The sequence below is a fragment of the Anomaloglossus baeobatrachus genome, chromosome 7 (genome assembly GCF_048569485.1).
Source record: "Anomaloglossus baeobatrachus isolate aAnoBae1 chromosome 7, aAnoBae1.hap1, whole genome shotgun sequence".
Lineage (NCBI taxonomy): Eukaryota > Metazoa > Chordata > Amphibia > Anura > Aromobatidae > Anomaloglossus > Anomaloglossus baeobatrachus.
In genome coordinates, this window is record NC_134359.1 from 16,522,063 (window position 1) to 16,539,136 (window position 17,074).

The window sequence follows — 17,074 nt, forward strand, 5'->3', positions numbered from 1 at the left end:
CACTTTACACTTCCATTGTATGAGCGTGGTTGATTTGTTGTTGTAGATCTCAACACTGATATTTCTGTCGCTCATTAATATTGATATGTGTTCTGTTTGAGCCTTACATATACGGGTAGGCCTCGGCTGACAACTGCGAGACATTATAAATTTTTTTTTTTTTTTTTTTTTTTTTTTTTTGGCTGACAACTGCGAGACTAATACAACAGCACTTTACACTTCCATTGTATGAGCGTGGTTGATTTGTTGTTGTAGATCTCAACACTGATATTTCTGTCGCTCATTAATATTGATATGTGTTCTGTTTGAGCCTTACATATACGGGTAGGCCTCGGCTGACAACTGCGAGACATTATAAAATTTTTTTTTTTTTTTTTTTTTTTTTTTTTTTCTTCTCTCTCTCTCTCTTCTTATACCTGTGGGCAGTGTCCTTTTTATATGTCTTGCTTCCTATAATGTGTTTTGACAAACGAATGTGATTATCTACATCTATAAAGTGGGGTTTTATTGTGTCTATTGATTTTCATGTCCATTTATGGGAAAAAAAAGAAAGAAAAAAAGATATGTATATTTATCTATATATAGGATTTTCATACCTAGATGTTAATTGATATATATATATTTTTTTCTGTATTTTATCTGGATGGATACCTATGTAATTTAAGGTTAGATAAATACTTCATGGTCTTTTTGTACTTTCCTCTTGTGAATTTGTGATTTTACCTGAGCAGTGTATACTCCCCTATATAATTAATTTATTGAGAACATGTGAGTTACTTCGCTGCTCAGGAAAAACATTTATAAATCTCCTCTTAATCTTGTACTGACTATGACCTGAGGAAGGCGTTCCGCCGAAACGCGTAGTAGTATACATCTGCCATGCATCAGTGTGAACAAGCCGGTGTCTTTACTTGAGAAATGGATATATATTTTTAATCGAGTTGATATAAATAAAGAAGCATTTTTATTTATCCCTTTGGAGTCCAGCTGGATTTTTCCACTGCTTTCTTCTATTATCTTCTCGGCTTGCTGCCGTAATCCGTGCCGGACCAAAGGGGACTAACAGGAGGATATATTCAGGCTTGTCTCTGCAGTGGTGAGCGGTTTTGTTTGTTTTTTGTACTATTCTTGTACATAGGGGCAGTATTATAGTAGTTATATTCTTGTACATAGGGGCAGTATTATAGTAGTTATATTCTTGTACATAGGGGGCAGTATCATAGTAGTTATATTCTTGTACATAGGGGCAGTATTATAGTAGTTATATTCTTGTACATAGGGGGCAGTATTATAGTAGTTATATTCTTGTATATAGGAGCAGTATTATAGTAGTTATATTCTTGTACATAGGGGCAGTATTATAGTTGTTATATTCTTGTACATAGGGGGCAGTATTATAGTAGTTATATTCTTGTATATAGGGGCAGTATTATAGTAGTTATATTCTTGTACATAGGGGGCAGTATTATAGTAGTTATATTCTTGTACATAGGGGGCAGTATTATAGTGGTTATATTCTTGTACATAGGGGCAGTATTATAGTAGTTATATTCTTGTACATAGGGGGCAGTATTATAGTAGTTATATTCTTGTATATAGGGGAAATATTACACTACTGACATATAATGATCACACCTCTGACGTCACCCCTGTGCAGTATATGTCTTTCCCCTGGTCTCCTCCTTACTGTCGCCCCTGCTCTCACAGACAGCTGAGCCCTGACTGTTATCCGGTAATACCCATCATTACCCGGTGTCTGGAGGCCTCTGAACATCTTTTCTCCAGCTCTTCCGTTTCTACACTCGGGGTTCCGGTCGTCAGCTCAGAATGTTGTCTTTTATCCCCCGGTCTCCGCAGCTCCCCTGAAACCGGAGAAGACAGAAGTGTTGGAACGCAACCGGAAAAGCAGCGTGAAACGCATAGGAAGTGACGTCTTCATTTGCTTAGCGTCATTGGCAAATTAGAGAGGCTTGAAACGCAAATGTTAAGTGCGCTTGAGGCGTGAAACGCAGCGAGCAGGAAGCGGTGACCACAAGGTGCACAGAGAGCCGGGAGCAGGGAAGGATCTATGACCTCTGCGGGCAGGAGCCCCAAAGACTAGTCGCAGGTTGTCATGCCCCTCAGACCACACTCAGGTCATCCTGCCCCTCAGGGCCGACGCAGGTTATCCTGGCCCCGAGACCAAACGCGGGTTATCCTGGCCCCCAGACCAGACGCAGGTTACCCTGGCCCCCAGACCAGACGCAGGTTACCCTGGCCCCCAGACCAGACGCAGGTCATCCTGCCCCTCAGGGCCGACGCAGGTTACCCTGGCCCCCAGACCAGACGCGGGTTACCCTGGCCCCCAGACCAGACGCGGGTTACCCTGGCCCCCAGACCAGACGCAGGTTACCCTGGCCCCCAGACCAGACACAGGTCACCCTGGCCCCCAGACCAGACGCAGGTCACCCTGGCCCCCAGACCAGACGCAGGTCATCCTGGCCCCCAGACCAGACGCAGGTCATCCTGGCCCCCAGACCAGACGCAGGTTACCCTGGCCCCCAGACCAGACGCAGGTTACCCTGGCCCCCAGACCAGACGCGGGTTACCCTGGCCCCCAGACCAGACACGGGTTACCCTGGCCCCCAGACCAGACGCAGGTCATCCTGCCCCTCAGGGCCGACGCAGGTCATCCTGGCCCCCAGACCAGACGCGGGTTACCCTGGCCCCCAGACCAGACGCGGGTTACCCTGGCCCCCAGACCAGACGCGGGTTACCCTGGCCCCCAGACCAGACGCGGGTTACCCTGGCCCCCAGACCAGACGCGGGTTACCCTGGCCCCCAGACCAGACGCGGGTTACCCTGGCCCCCAGACCAGACGCGGGTTACCCTGGCCCCCAGACCAGACGCGGGTTACCCTGGCCCCCAGACCAGACGCGGGTTACCCTGGCCCCCAGACCAGACGCGGGTTACCCTGGCCCCCAGACCAGACGCGGGTTACCCTGGCCCCCAGACCAGACGCGGGTTACCCTGGCCCCCAGACCAGACGCGGGTTACCCTGGCCCCCAGACCAGACGCGGGTTACCCTGGCCCCCAGACCAGACGCGGGTTACCCTGGCCCCCAGACCAGACGCGGGTTACCCTGGCCCCCAGACCAGACGCGGGTTACCCTGGCCCCCAGACCAGACGCGGGTTACCCTGGCCCCCAGACCAGACGCGGGTTACCCTGGCCCCCAGACCAGACGCGGGTTACCCTGGCCCCCAGACCAGACGCGGGTTACCCTGGCCCCCAGACCAGACGCGGGTTACCCTGGCCCCCAGACCAGACGCGGGTTACCCTGGCCCCCAGACCAGACGCGGGTTATCCTGGCCCCCAGACCAGACGGAATCGGCTGACGGTGCTGGATCCTGAGTGTTCGCTGTTCCTATGTGCTGTATTTCCGGCACAATGCAGATGAAAGCTGTCCTTTTAAAACACAACACAATTTTCTAGTCTGTCGAAAAAAATCTACTTTAAAGGGTTAAAATTCGTACTTGACTGAAATTTGAGAATACATTTTTTTTATTATTATTATTATTATTATAAAAAAATAAAAATAAAAAAAATAAGTGAAATAGCTGATTTGCAATCCTGTCTCTGGAGCCGCATGCGTCCGGTGTTTTGCTGATTATGTGACCACAGTAATTAAGTCACTTTGGATTATTGTGATTTACTATCATGAGCGTTTCATTGTGGACCCGATGACACTGGGGTCTTGACTAACACAGGCGCTGATAGCGATTACATTAGAAGGTTTATTGTTTGTCTCCCGCTGTGTTGCTGACCGCTTTTTCCCGCTGTGTTGCTGACCGCTTTTTCCCGCTGTGTTGCTGACCGCTTTTTCCCGCTGTGTTGCTGACCGCTTTTTCCCGCTGTGTTGCTGACCGCTTTTTCCCGCTGTGTTGCTGACCGCTTTTTCCCGCTGTGTTGCTGACCGCTTTCACCCGCTGTGTTGCTGACCGCTTTCTCCCGCTGTGCTGCTGACCGCTTTCTCCCGCTGTGCTGCTGACCGCTTTCTCCCGCTGTGCTGCTGACCGCTTTCTCCCGCTGTGCTGCTGACCGCTTTCTCCCGCTGTGCTGCTGACCGCTTTCTCCCGCTGTGCTGCTGACCGCTTTCTCCCGCTGTGCTGCTGACCGCTTTCTCCCGCTGTGCTGCTGACCGCTTTCTCCCGCTGTGCTGCTGACCGCTTTCTCCCGCTGTGCTGCTGACCGCTTTCATCCGCTGTGCTGCTGACCGCTTTCTCCCGCTGTGCTGCTGACCGCTTTTTCCCGCTGTGCTGCTGACCGCTTTTTCCCGCTGTGTTGCTGACCGCTTTCTCCCGCTGTGTTGCTGACCGCTTTCACCCGCTGTGTTGCTGACCGCTTTCACCCGCTGTGTTGCTGACCGCTTTCACCCGCTGTGTTGCTGACCGCTTTCACCCGCTGTGTTGCTGACCGCTTTCACCCGCTGTGTTGCTGACCGCTTTCACCCGCTGTGTTGCTGACCGCTTTCACCCGCTGTGTTGCTGACCGCTTTCACCCGCTGTGTTGCTGACCGCTTTCACCCGCTGTGTTGCTGACCGCTTTCACCCGCTGTGTTGCTGACCGCTTTCACCCGCTGTGTTGCTGACCGCTTTCTCCCGCTGTGTTGCTGACCGCTTTCTCCCGCTGTGTTGCTGACCGCTTTCTCCCGCTGTGTTGCTGACCGCTTTCACCCGCTGTGTTGCTGACCGCTTTCACCCGCTGTGTTGCTGACCGCTTTCTCCCGCTGTGTTGCTGACCGCTTTCTCCCGCTGTGTTGCTGACCGCTTTCTCCCGCTGTGTTGCTGACCGCTTTCTCCCGCTGTGTTGCTGACCGCTTTCTCCCGCTGTGCTGCTGACCGCTTTCTCCCGCTGTGCTGCTGACCGCTTTCTCCCGCTGTGTTGCTGACCGCTTTCTCCCGCTGTGTTGCTGACCGCTTTCTCCCGCTGTGTTGCTGACCGCTTTCTCCCGCTGTGTTGCTGACCGCTTTCTCCCGCTGTGTTGCTGACCGCTTTCTCCCGCTGTGTTGCTGACCGCTTTCTCCCGCTGTGTTGCTGACCGCTTTCTCCCGCTGTGCTGCTGACCGCTTTCTCCCGCTGTGCTGCTGACCGCTTTCTCCCGCTGTGCTGCTGACCGCTTTCTCCCGCTGTGTTGCTGACCGCTTTCTCCCGCTGTGTTGCTGACCGCTTTCTCCCGCTGTGTTGCTGACCGCTTTCTCCCGCTGTGTTGCTGACCGCTTTCTCCCGCTGTGTTGCTGACCGCTGTCTCCCGCTGTGTTGCTGACCGCTGTCTCCCGCTGTGTTGCTGACCGCTGTCTCCCGCTGTGTTGCTGACCGCTGTCTCCCGCTGTCCGGACAGGATGCCACAGAGAAGATAACCATAACATCCGTCACCCGTCACAATGCCGCTATCGGATTTCCTGGCGGCGCTGAAGGACAACCCTTACTTTGGTGCGGGGTTCGGTCTGGTCGGAGTGGGCACGGCTTTGGCATTAGCTCGTAAAGGTGCCCAGCTGGGAATGGTGGCATTCAGGAGGCATTACATGATCACCCTGGAGGTCCCCAGTAAAGATAAGAGCTACCACTGGCTGCTGAGCTGGATCTCGCACCACGCCCGGCGCACCCAACATCTGAGCGTGGAGACCTCCTACCTGCAGCACGAGAGCGGCCGGGTCACCACCAAGTTCGACTTTGTCCCCAGTCCTGGAAACCACTTCATTTGGTGAGTGCCCCCGGATGGAATATCACAAATATGAGGACCATAGAAGGCGCAGTAATGGGGCCATAGTGATTATCATGCAGCGTGACCTGAGGGAGCAGGTATACTGATGAATACACATTCTCCACTGAGACAGAAGAGGGACAGAAAAGCACAAAAGCTAGGAAAATACACTCCAACTAATCAGTCAAATACTGCAATACTCCAGACAGAAATAATAAAATGCCTCCATGTTTCTTTTTTGTAAGGTATCGAAATAAATGGATTCGCATAGAGAGAAATCGTGAAAAACAGATGATTGATTTACACACAGGAACCCCCTGGGAGTCTGTGACCTTCACTGCAATAGGGACCAAGCGGGAGATTTTCTTCAACATTCTGCAAGAAGGTACAAAAATAATAAAAGTCTAATACCCATATACAGGACTACGTCTACTATAATACTGTCCCTATGTACAAGAGTATAACTACTATAATACTGCCCCTACGTACAAGAATATAACTACTATAATACTGCCCCCTATGTACAAGAATATAACTACTATAATACTGCCCCTATGTACAAGAGTATAACTACTATAATACTGCCCCCTATGTACAAGAATATAACTACTATAATACTGCCCCTACGTACAAGAATATAACTACTATAATACTGCCCCCTATGTACAAGAATATAACTACTATAATACTGCCCCCTATGTACAAGAATATAACTACTATAATACTGCCCCTATATACAGGAATATAACTACTATAATACTGCCCCTATGTAGAGGAATATAACTACTATAATACTGCTCCTATATACAAGAATATATCTACTATAATACTGCCCCTATGTACAAGAATATAACTACTATAATACTGCCCCCTATGTACAAGAATATAACTACTATAATACTGCCACCTATGTACAAGAATATAACTACTATAATACTGCCCCCTATGTACAGGAATATAACTGCTATAATACTGCTATATACAGGAATATAACTACTATAATACTGCCCCTATGTACAAGAATATAACTACTATAATACTGCTCCTATATACAGGAATATAACTACTATAATACTGCCCCTATGTACAAGAATATAACTACTATAATACTGCTCCTATGTACAAGAATATAACTACTATAATACTGCCCCTATGTACAAGAATATAACTACTATAATACTGCTCCTATGTACAAGAATATAACTACTATAATACTGCTCCTATGTACAAGAATATAACTACTATAATACTGCCCCTATGTACAAGAATATAACTACTATAATATTGCCCCTATATACAGGAATATAACTACTATAATACTGCCACCTATGTACAAGAATATAACTACTATAATACTGCCCCCTATGTACAGGAATATAACTGCTATAATACTGCTCCTATATACAGGAATATAACTACTATAATACTGCCCCTATGTACAAGAATATAACTACTATAATACTGCTCCTATGTACAGGAATATAACTACTATAATACTGCCCCTATGTACAAGAATATAACTACTATAATACTGCTCCTATGTACAAGAATATAACTACTATAATACTGCCCCTATGTACAAGAATATAACTACTATAATACTGCTCCTATGTACAAGAATATAACTACTATAATACTGCCCCTATGTACAAGAATATAACTACTATAATACTGCTCCTATGTACAAGAATATAACTACTATAATACTGCCCCTATATACAGGAATATAACTACTATAATACTGCCCCTATATACAGGAATATAACTACTATAATACTGCCCCTATATACAGGAATATAACTACTATAATACTGCCCCTATATACAGGAATATAACTACTATAATACTGCCCCTATATACAGGAATATAACTACTATAATACTGCCCCTATATACAAGAATATAACTACTATAATACTGCCCCTATATACAGGAATATAACTACTATAATACTGCTCCTATATACAGGAATATATAGCCTATACAGAATATGACAGCCTGTTGCAGAACGTATGTATTCTTGCTTTGTAGCTAGGGAACTCGCCCTTCGTCAGCAGGAGGGGAAGACGATCATGTACACCGCTCTTGGTGCTGAATGGCGCCCGTTCGGTTTCCCCAGACGCAGGCGCCCTCTGACCTCTGTTGTGCTAGAAGAAGGAATTTCGGATAAAATTGTTCAGGATGTGAAAGGATTTATCAACAATCACAAGTGGTACAGCGACCGAGGCGAGTACCGGATCCTAATCCCGGGGTGAGGTTGGGGAGGTCACATTTTCCTGGATCTCTGGGAAATTCTGTTCTCGCGTTTCCCTCTTTTCTGCTGTAAATCGCAGGGATCCCGTACAGACGCGGATATCTCCTGTATGGGCCGCCGGGGTGTGGGAAGAGCAGCTTCATGTAAGTACCATTGTGGCTGATGTGTGCATTATGGGTAGGACATATTGGGGGCTGCAGGACATGGGGGGTTCATACATTCACTGCTCTGCTCTCTGGGTGCAGCGTCTCATGCTCTCCGCTGTCTCTGATTCCTCAGCACAGCGCTGGCCGGGGAGCTGGAGTACAGCATCTGTCTGATGAGCCTCAGCGACAACAGCCTCTCCGACGATCGCCTCAATCACCTCCTGAGCGTCGCTCCGCAGCAGAGCATCATCCTCTTAGAGGACGTTGATGCTGCTTTTGTTAGCCGGGATCTGGCCAAGCAAAGTAAGTGTCCAGCAATTATATATCCTATTATTACCTACATTCTCCTGTGCCATAGTGTATATGCGCAAAGATTAGTGATCCTGAGCTACCTCCTGTATTATAGTCCAGAGCTGCACTCACTATTCTGCTGGTGCAGTCACTGTGTACGTCGATTACATTACTGATCCTGAGTTACCTCCTGTATATATACTCCAGAGCTGCACTCACTATTCTGCTGGTGTAGTCACTGTGTATATACATTACATTACTGATCATGCATTACCTCCTGTATTGTACTCCAGAGCTGCACTCACTATTCGTCACTGTGTACATACATTACATTACTGATCCTGAGTTACCTCCTGTATTATAGTCCAGAGCTGCACTCACTATTCTGCTGCTGCAGTCACTGTGTACTTACATTACTGATCCTGAGTTACCTCCTGTATTATACTCCAGAGCTGCACTCACTATTCTGCTGCTGCAGTCACTGTGTACATACATTACATTACTGATCCTGAGCTACCTCCTGTATTATACTGCAGAGCTGCACTCACTATTCTGCTGGTGCAGTCACTGTGTACATACATTATATTACTTATCCTGAGTTACCTCCTGTATTATACTCCAGAGCTGCACTCACTATTCTGCTGCTGCAGTCACTGTGTACATACATTTATATTACTTATCCTGAGTTACCTCCTGTATTATACTCCAGAGCTGCACTCACTATTCTGCTGCTGCAGTCACTGTGTAGTAATGATGTTACATACTTCAGAGCTGCAATCTCAGTTCTGCTTGCTGATATTGGTGACAGCTTGATGGCTTCCTGACTTTCCTCCTATAGTGCGGTGTCGGTTCTTCCCTCGTCAGGAGCAGCAGTATATTTTGTCCCTTCTTTTTCAGACCCCGCTGCCTATCAGGGCTTCGGCCGGTTGACGTTCAGCGGTCTGTTGAACTCTCTGGACGGCGTCGCTTCCACTGAAGCTCGCATCGTGTTTATGACGACTAATCACATTGACAGGTGGGATAGTGAAACTTTGTGGTTTCCAGATACACAATTTGTAAGTTCTCTTTGCTGCCAATGAATAGGAACGTTGTAGCCCAGCACTTCTCACAGCTGAGGGTTTGTTACTATTGTTCGCAGAGTAGAAAATCCATATGACCTAAACACCGTCCTGAGCGTTCGTTACAATGTATCAGTCAGTGCACTGCGTATAGTGTTGTGCAGTTGCAGATACTGTTGCTTCTTCTTTGTCTTATACTTGACCTTGAGCTGCATTATGTTTTATGCTGTAGTCCCTTCCAGAGCTGCACTCAGAATTCTGCTACTACTTGGAAACCAGCCACAGTCTGCTGACATTAACCCTTCATGGATTTATCTCCTGGGAAATCTAATTATTTTCTGGTTCTGATTTTCTGCACCGTCCCTGCCGGACGCTGTGCTCCGCTTTTTCTCGCAGTGACCTAGAGAATGAAAGGAGCAGCGGTCGAGTGTGCGCAGTGTCGCTCTATTGTAACTGGGATGAAAGTGCCCCAATCTGGTGATCGGTGCGGGTCCGACGGATTGGACATTTAGCAGTTATCACATACCCTGTGGGTGATCGTTTCTGCCATCTGGAATACACCATTAAAAGGGGATGTTCAGGAATCTTAAAGGGATTGTCCACTTTCTTGCTCTTTTTCTAAATGTGCAACAAACCTGGCACATGGCGGGGGAAATTAGCGCAAGTGCATTATTTTTAGATGGAGGCTACAGATGGATACGTCTGGTCACAGGCCCCTCAGTCAGCGGCCATGCTGTGGACCAGAGCACCTCATGGGGAGGGGGAGACACTTTAGCAAAGAGGATTTTAGTGCTACTTAATTAAAGGCAACTTTTTTTTTTTTTTTTTTTTGGGCAAGCAGAGGACACGGCAGTGTGCAGCTATTGACATGTTGCACTTGTGCTGCTCTGCCTGTCGGGTGGTGCATGCGGTACAGAACCAGTTTTGCACGTACGCTGGTAAAAAAGAACGTCCCTTGCAAGTGTCCCGCTGTCAATCAAGTAGTGTCGGAGCGCAGCCGTCCCTCAGTGCACGTGAAGTCTGCATATAAAGAGACGAATTTCAGCACAATGGTGCAGCGGATCCCCCCCCAGACCGCAGCGTGCACTGTGCACCACCTGTGGGTGCCAGTAATAATGCTGCTATACTGATATTTCTGGCACGCATAGGAAAAAATATTTCAATATGATATTGAAGAATATTTTATCATATTCTGCAAAAGGAGTCAACCAAAATACTAACGTTTCGGCTCACATTTGAGCCTTTTTCAAGGCATATATATCAAGAGGTAGATAAGCACAAAAATAGATGCTTTGCAGAATATGGGCTTAGGATAGCAAATACCAGAGGATGGGATGAGGCAGGGGCAAGTCATAGTAGTCCCTGCTACCAGACAGCCAGCACACCGGACACCGTTCCATTTGCACCCAGCCTGCTGTCGTTCCAGGCACCATCTCCTAGTCACCCTGGTCTTCTATGACTTGCCCCTGCCTCATCCCATCCTCTGGTATTTGCTATCCTAAGCCCATATTCTGCCAAGCATCTATTTTTGTGCTTATCTACCTCTTGATATATATGCCTTGAAAAAGGCTCAAATGTGAGCCGAAACGTTGGCATTTTGGTTGACTCCTTTTGCAGAATATGATAACAAAATATTCTGCAATATCATATTGAAATATTTTTTCCTATGCGTGCCAGAAATATCAGTATTATGTTATACTTTTTTTTTTGAGCACCAACGTATTACGTGGTTGTAGCAGAGCTTCCCCCTTCTTACAGTAATAATGCTGCTCCAGTGCCGCCGCAGTGATCACATCTCATTAGCATTCACCCAATCATAAGATCGTCTGATCAGTGAAGCGGGTCTCTAAAATCCCTATTAAATTGTCTCGCTTTGTGTCGTGCTCGGGATCTGACGTCTTTCTGTCTCCGTAGGTTGGATCCGGCGCTGATCCGTCCAGGCCGGGTGGATGTCAAGCAGTACATAGGACACTGCAGCCGGTGGCAGCTCGCCCAGATGTTCCAGAGGTTTTACCCCGAGCAGCCCGGCTCTGCGGCTGAGGAGTTCGCAGACTCGGCACTTCGGGCCTTTGAGAAGATAAGTGCGGCCCAAGTGCAAGGACATTTCATGATGCACAAGAATGACCCCGGGGCGGCCATCGAGAACATCCCCTCCCTGGCCGTGTAACCGTCCTCCAGGGCCGAGTCTCACCGAGGATTGTCCAGATCACTCTTGATATTGTTAAATGGAATGTTGCCACTTTTCATATACATTGTTGCCAGTTTCAAAATCATTGCTTGCTGTAAATGAGTGGAAACATTATTGGGGTCAATTCCATCCTGCATGTCTCTGCCGGACATGACCAGGACGGGATTTCAACCTCTAGGGGTAAATTAGAAAGCAGACAGCAAGCAGAGATCTTAGCAGCCTATCAGAAAGTTTCTACTTTTTCACGATGCGATGGTGTAGCATTCATACATGTTACACACAATTCTCCGTTGGATGGAGAAATGGAAAAATGTGGTTATAATTGGAAAAATCCATATTTGTCTTATCCATTTCAGTAGCCGGTAACCTGCAGCCGCCATCAGTAATTAATGACCTCCCGTCTATAATAAGCGCCATCGGTCGGAGGCCGGGGAAGGAGCGTCCTGTTCCAGAAGGAACCATCATTGCCTCATAATGAGGCTTATCTATAGACGTGCATCGTCGCCTCCAGAAATAAATGGCCATTTATTATTAAGTGGATCCTGAATGCTTTATTTCCTATCCGCGTCCTCCATCGCTCTGAAAAAAACTCTACATGACTTGTCCATTTATTATTTATTAAAGGCCCATATGTTGAAAAATAATTACCCTCACATGCCTTACCGAAGCCCAGCGAGGGTTAATACCGCAGGGATGTCTTTATCCAAAATCAGCAGCACCCCCGTCCATATGACATTGCAGCTCGGCTCCATTAAAGTGAATGCACCTGCAATACCATTCACAGCCTGAGGACAGGGGTGGCGCTGTTATTATTGGAAGAAAGCAACCATATTTTCTATTTCTGTTCTACCCCTTTAATTTTGTGGGTTGAGAATGGTATTTCCACATTCCTTTATTTTTGGGGACCTCTTTGCTTACTATTGGGGTCTGTATATTTTCTCTTGCAGCTCACTCTTTACTATCGAGCAGTTAAATGTCTTTATTGGACTATATGGGGGTCCCACCAATGGAGCCTGTATGTGGATAGAGATTGGGACCCCGTCACATGCTGCGGTCAGGGGCAGGATAGTCCCAATCCCCTACAAATGAATAGGATGTCTAATGGCATCTCCGCTGGCAGCAAAAACACGACGGAGCCAGTGCAGGAGACGGGTGCAGGTGCGATTGGTGGGACGCCCATTTACTATACACTTACGGCATTATTTGGATATTACACAAATTAACAAATTTGAAATTCCCCTTTAATGATTCTCTCCTGTCACTGTAATACTGCTGTTAAAGTGGGGAATCCTTACTATGTAGCACCCTGTTCTCAGGGCTCGGTGCAGAGGATTATGGTCCCCAGTGACGGAGCAGCTGCGGGTGTGTGCAGAGGATTATGGTCCCCGGTGACGGAGCTGCTGAGGGTGTGTGCAGAGGATTATCATCCCCGGTGACGGAGCTGCTGCGGGTGTGTGCAGAGGATTATGGTCCCCGGTGACGGAGCTGCTGAGGGTGTTGTGTGCAGAGGATTATGGTCCCCGGTGACGGAGCTGCTGCGGGTGTGTGCAGAGGATTATGGTCCCCGGTGACGGAGCTGCTGAGGGTGTGTGCAGAGGATTATGGTCCCCGGTGACGGAGCTGCTGCGGGTGTGTGCAGAGGATTATGGTCCCCGGTAACGGAGCTGCTGAGGGTGTGTGCAGAGGATTATGGTCCCCGGTGACTGAGCTGCTAAGGGTGTGTGCAGATGATTATGGTCCCCGGTGATGGAGCTGCTGAGGGTGTGTGCAGAGGATTATGGTCCCTGGTGACGGAGCTGCTGAGGGTGTCTGCAGAGGATTATGGTCCCCGGTGACGGAGCTGCTGAGGGTGTGTGCAGAGGATTATGGTCCCCGGTGACGGAGCTGCTGAGGGTGTGTGCAGAGGATTATGGTCCCCGATGACGGAGCTGCTGAGGGTGTGTGCAGAGGATTATGGTCCCCGGTGACGGAGCTGCTGAGGGTGTGTGCAGAGGATTATGGTCCCCGGTGACGGAGCTGCTGAGGGTGTGTGCAGAGGATGCAGAGGATTATGGTCCCCGGTGACGGAGCTGCTGCGGGTGTGTGCAGAGGATTATGGTCCCCGGTGACGGAGCTGCTGCGGGGGTGTGCACAGAGGATTATGGTTCCCGGTGACGGAACTGCTGAGGGTGTGTGCAGAGGATTATGGTTCCCGGTGACGGAGCTGCTGCGGGTGTGTGCAGAGGATTATGGTCCCCGGTGACGGAACTGCTGAGGGTGTGTGCAGAGGATTATGGTTCCCGGTGACGGAACTGCTGAGGGTGTGTGCAGAGGATTATGGTTCCCGGTGACGGAACTGCTGAGGGTGTGTGCAGAGGATTATGGTTCCCGGTGACGGAGCTGCTGCGGGTGTGTGCAGAGGATTATGGTTCCCGGTGACGGAACTGCTGAGGGTGTGTGCAGAGGATTATGGTCCCCGGTGACGGAGCTGCTGAGGGTGTGCGCAGAGGATTATGGTTCCCGGTGACGGAACTGCTGAGGGTGTGTGCAGAGGATTATGGTTCCCGGTGACGGAACTGCTGAGGGTGTGTGCAGAGGATTATGGTCCCCGGTGACGGAGCTGCTGCGGGTGTGTGCAGAGGATTATGGTCCCCGGTGACGGAACTGCTGAGGGTGTGTGCAGAGGATTATGGTTCCCGGTGACGGAACTGCTGAGGGTGTGTGCAGAGGATTATGGTTCCCGGTGACGGAGCTGCTGCGGGTGTGTGCAGAGGATTATGGTCCCCGGTGACGGAGCTGCTGAGGGTGTGTGCAGAGGATTATGGTCCCCGGTGACGGAGCTGCTGAGGGTGTGTGCAGAGGATTATGGTCCCCGGTGACGGAGCTGCTGAGGGTGTGTGCAGAGGATGCAGAGGATTATGGTCCCCGGTGACGGAGCTGCTGCGGGTGTGTGCAGAGGATTATGGTCCCCAGTGACGGAGCTGCTGAGGGTGTGTGCAGAGGATTATGGTTCCCGGTGACGGAGCTGCTGCGGGTGTGTGCAGAGGATTATGGTCCCCGGTGACGGAGCTGCTGAGGGTGTGTGCAGAGGATTATGGTCCCCGGTGACGGAGCTGCTGAGGGTGTGTGCAGAGGATTATGGTCCCCGGTGACGGAGCTGCTGAGGGTGTGTGCAGAGGATTATGGTTCCCGGTGACGGAACTGCTGAGGGTGTGTGCAGAGGATTATGGTTCCCGGTGACGGAGCTGCTGCGGGTGTGTGCAGAGGATTATGGTCCCCGGTGACGGAGCTGCTGAGGGTGTGCGCAGAGGATTATGGTTCCCGGTGACGAAGCTGCTGAGGGTGTGTGCAGAGGATTATGGTCCCCGGTGACGGAGCTGCTGAGGGTGTGTGCAGAGGATTATGGTCCCCGGTGACGGAGCTGCTCCGGGTGTGTGCAGAGGATTATGGTCCCCGGTGACGGAGCTGCTGAGGGTGTGTGCAGAGGATTTTGGTCCCCAGTGACGGAGCTGCTGCGGGTGTGTGCAGAGGATTATGGTCCCTGGTGACTGAGCTGCTGAGGGTGTGTGCAGAGGATTATGGTCCTCGGTGACGGAGCTGTGAGGGTGCGCTGCCAATCCGGATCCAACAGAAGAACCCTCGCCATTCCTAAATATATCTATTATTTTTCTTGTCCTGTGCGTCTATTACATATTTTTTGTTATGGCGTTTAACCCTTTGGACATTCTTATGACAAGCGCAGATCTGCAGGGTAAACGCCTCCGGACCCCAGGTCTGGGCATGTGCACCAGGAGAGGAGTGCCGCTGTCGGCCGGGGGCTTCCAATGGTTACTGCGTTTAGACCGGAGGTGAGAGCGGTGACCGCGCTCCCTGCTTTGCTGTCCTATGACGTATTTACGCCCGGTACTTTCCTCTATTCTCTGTTGTGCATTGTATTTGGTGGATGGATTTTTTTTTTTTTGCTGGTGTTTTCTATAAATTTAATACCTTTTATTTTAGATATTTAATAATAGTTACGCTAAGTGGTTTACTGCTAACAGCGGCACACCATGCAGACACTATAGGGCCCGTCACTTGGGGGATGGGGTGGGATATAAAGCACTGCGCCCCTCCACCTGCTGTGTCTCAATTTCAACAGTATTTCCATCCTTAAGATCTAGGTAAATACAATATAATATATAATATATACAATAGATATAGTTGGATACAATGGTACAATGCTCCAGCATTCAGCCCTTTGAGTCTGAACACAGCAGGAGCCATAAAATCACTAAATCGCGCCTGCTGTGCGGAGCCTCATTCACACAGAGCAGAGAGACTTCTTATTTTAATATAGTCAGTCGGGTCTGTGGGAGCATTGCTCTTAGTAGTGGGGGTTACTTTTGGGACATCATACTGTATGTATGGGCAGCACAGTGGCTCAGTGGTTAGCACTGTAGTCTTGTGGTGGCTCAGTGGTTAGCACTACAGTCTTGTGGTTGCTCAGTGATTAGCACTTCAGTCTTGTGGTGGCTCAGTGGTTAGCACTGCAGTCTTGTGGTGGCTCAGTGGTTAGCACTGCAGTCTTGCAGCACTGGGGTCCTGGGTTTGAATCCCACCGAAGACACCATCTGCAAGGAGTTTGTATGTTCTCCCCGTGTTTGCGTGGGTTTCCTCCGGGTTCTCCGGTTTTCTCCCACACTCCAAAGACCTACAGATAGGGACTTTAGATTGTGAGCCCCAATGGGGACAGTGTTCCTGACGTATGTAAAGCGCTGCGGAATATGTTAGCGCTATATAAAATAAAGATTTGATTTTTTTTTGATGTATGAGGGGTACTTTGGGGTAAATGGTACAGGAGACTACCAGAATAGCCAATTGCAGGTGTTGGAAATCCCATAGACAATGAATGGAGTGTATGTCCAGTATGCGCACCTCTGCTCCATTCAGGAGGAGGCTGCAGATTCCCATTCTCTGGATTGCAGGTGGTCCCCGCACTCAGACCCCCAGCGATCAGCAAGTTATCCCCTATCGTACGGATAACTTTAATTTTGGGAATAACCCTTTGGCAGATAATTGTTGTGAAATTAAAGCGGACCTCTGCTCATTCCTGTAAGTCGGAGAACCCTCCAGCAATTGCAAAACTACAATTACCAGCGTGCCATGAGAGCGGCACGACCCTGCTGGTGGCTGCAGAATCGCAATGGATGAGGGTTGTTCTGGACGTCTGTGTTTTTATAGCTTCTTGCTGCCATAGGATTCAATGTAAAGCCGAATATGAGGCGCCCCAGTGAGAAGACGGGAGGACACGGCAGGGGCTGTGCATTGCTGTGAGGCCTGGGTGACGATGTGACAAAACCATGGCTCCGTCGCTGCTTTCGTTTGGACATTATGTAGCAGCAAGACTGGGAGGATGTCAGGAGCAGAAATGGCTGAACT

General features: G+C 49.0%; 2 protein-coding genes across 3 annotated transcripts in view; one reads left to right on the plus strand and one right to left on the minus strand.

Moving 5' to 3' along the window:
- The window catches only part of ZNF142 (zinc finger protein 142), a 29,013-nt gene extending 27,117 nt beyond the window's left edge, over positions 1-1,896 (minus strand). The window contains exon 1 of the mRNA XM_075317079.1: positions 1,750-1,896. The gene's annotated coding sequence lies outside the window, so the exon portion shown is untranslated. The remainder of the gene's footprint in view (positions 1-1,749) is intronic.
- A 112-nt stretch (positions 1,897-2,008) lies between these two features.
- Positions 2,009-12,223, plus strand: BCS1L (BCS1 ubiquinol-cytochrome c reductase complex chaperone). 2 transcript variants are annotated; one of them, XM_075318775.1, is made up of 8 exons: positions 2,009-2,107; positions 5,379-5,741; positions 5,987-6,126; positions 7,772-7,966; positions 8,074-8,137; positions 8,274-8,443; positions 9,329-9,446; positions 11,404-12,222. In XM_075318775.1, exons 2-8 carry the CDS (start codon positions 5,422-5,424, stop codon positions 11,654-11,656), a joined length of 1,260 nt encoding a protein of 419 aa, XP_075174890.1. In that variant the 5' UTR covers positions 2,009-2,107; positions 5,379-5,421; the 3' UTR covers positions 11,657-12,222. The 2 variants fall into 2 exon arrangements, with proteins under 2 accessions (XP_075174890.1, XP_075174891.1); XM_075318776.1 differs by having other exon boundaries at positions 2,016-2,135; positions 11,404-12,223.
- Positions 12,224-17,074: the final 4,851 nt, after the last annotated feature.

What these genes read in the sequence shown, in the direction of transcription:
- BCS1L (XM_075318775.1), top strand. Translation starts at nt 5,422, where the DNA reads ATGCCGCTATCGGATTTCCTGGCGGCGCTGAAGGACAACCCTTACTTT. An exon ending in CTTCAACATTCTGCAAGAAG is followed by an intron (nt 6,127 to 7,771) that starts GTACAAAAATAA and finishes CTTGCTTTGTAG; the next exon opens with CTAGGGAACTCGCCCTTCGT. An exon ending in CCGGGATCTGGCCAAGCAAA is followed by an intron (nt 8,444 to 9,328) that starts GTAAGTGTCCAG and finishes CTTCTTTTTCAG; the next exon opens with ACCCCGCTGCCTATCAGGGC.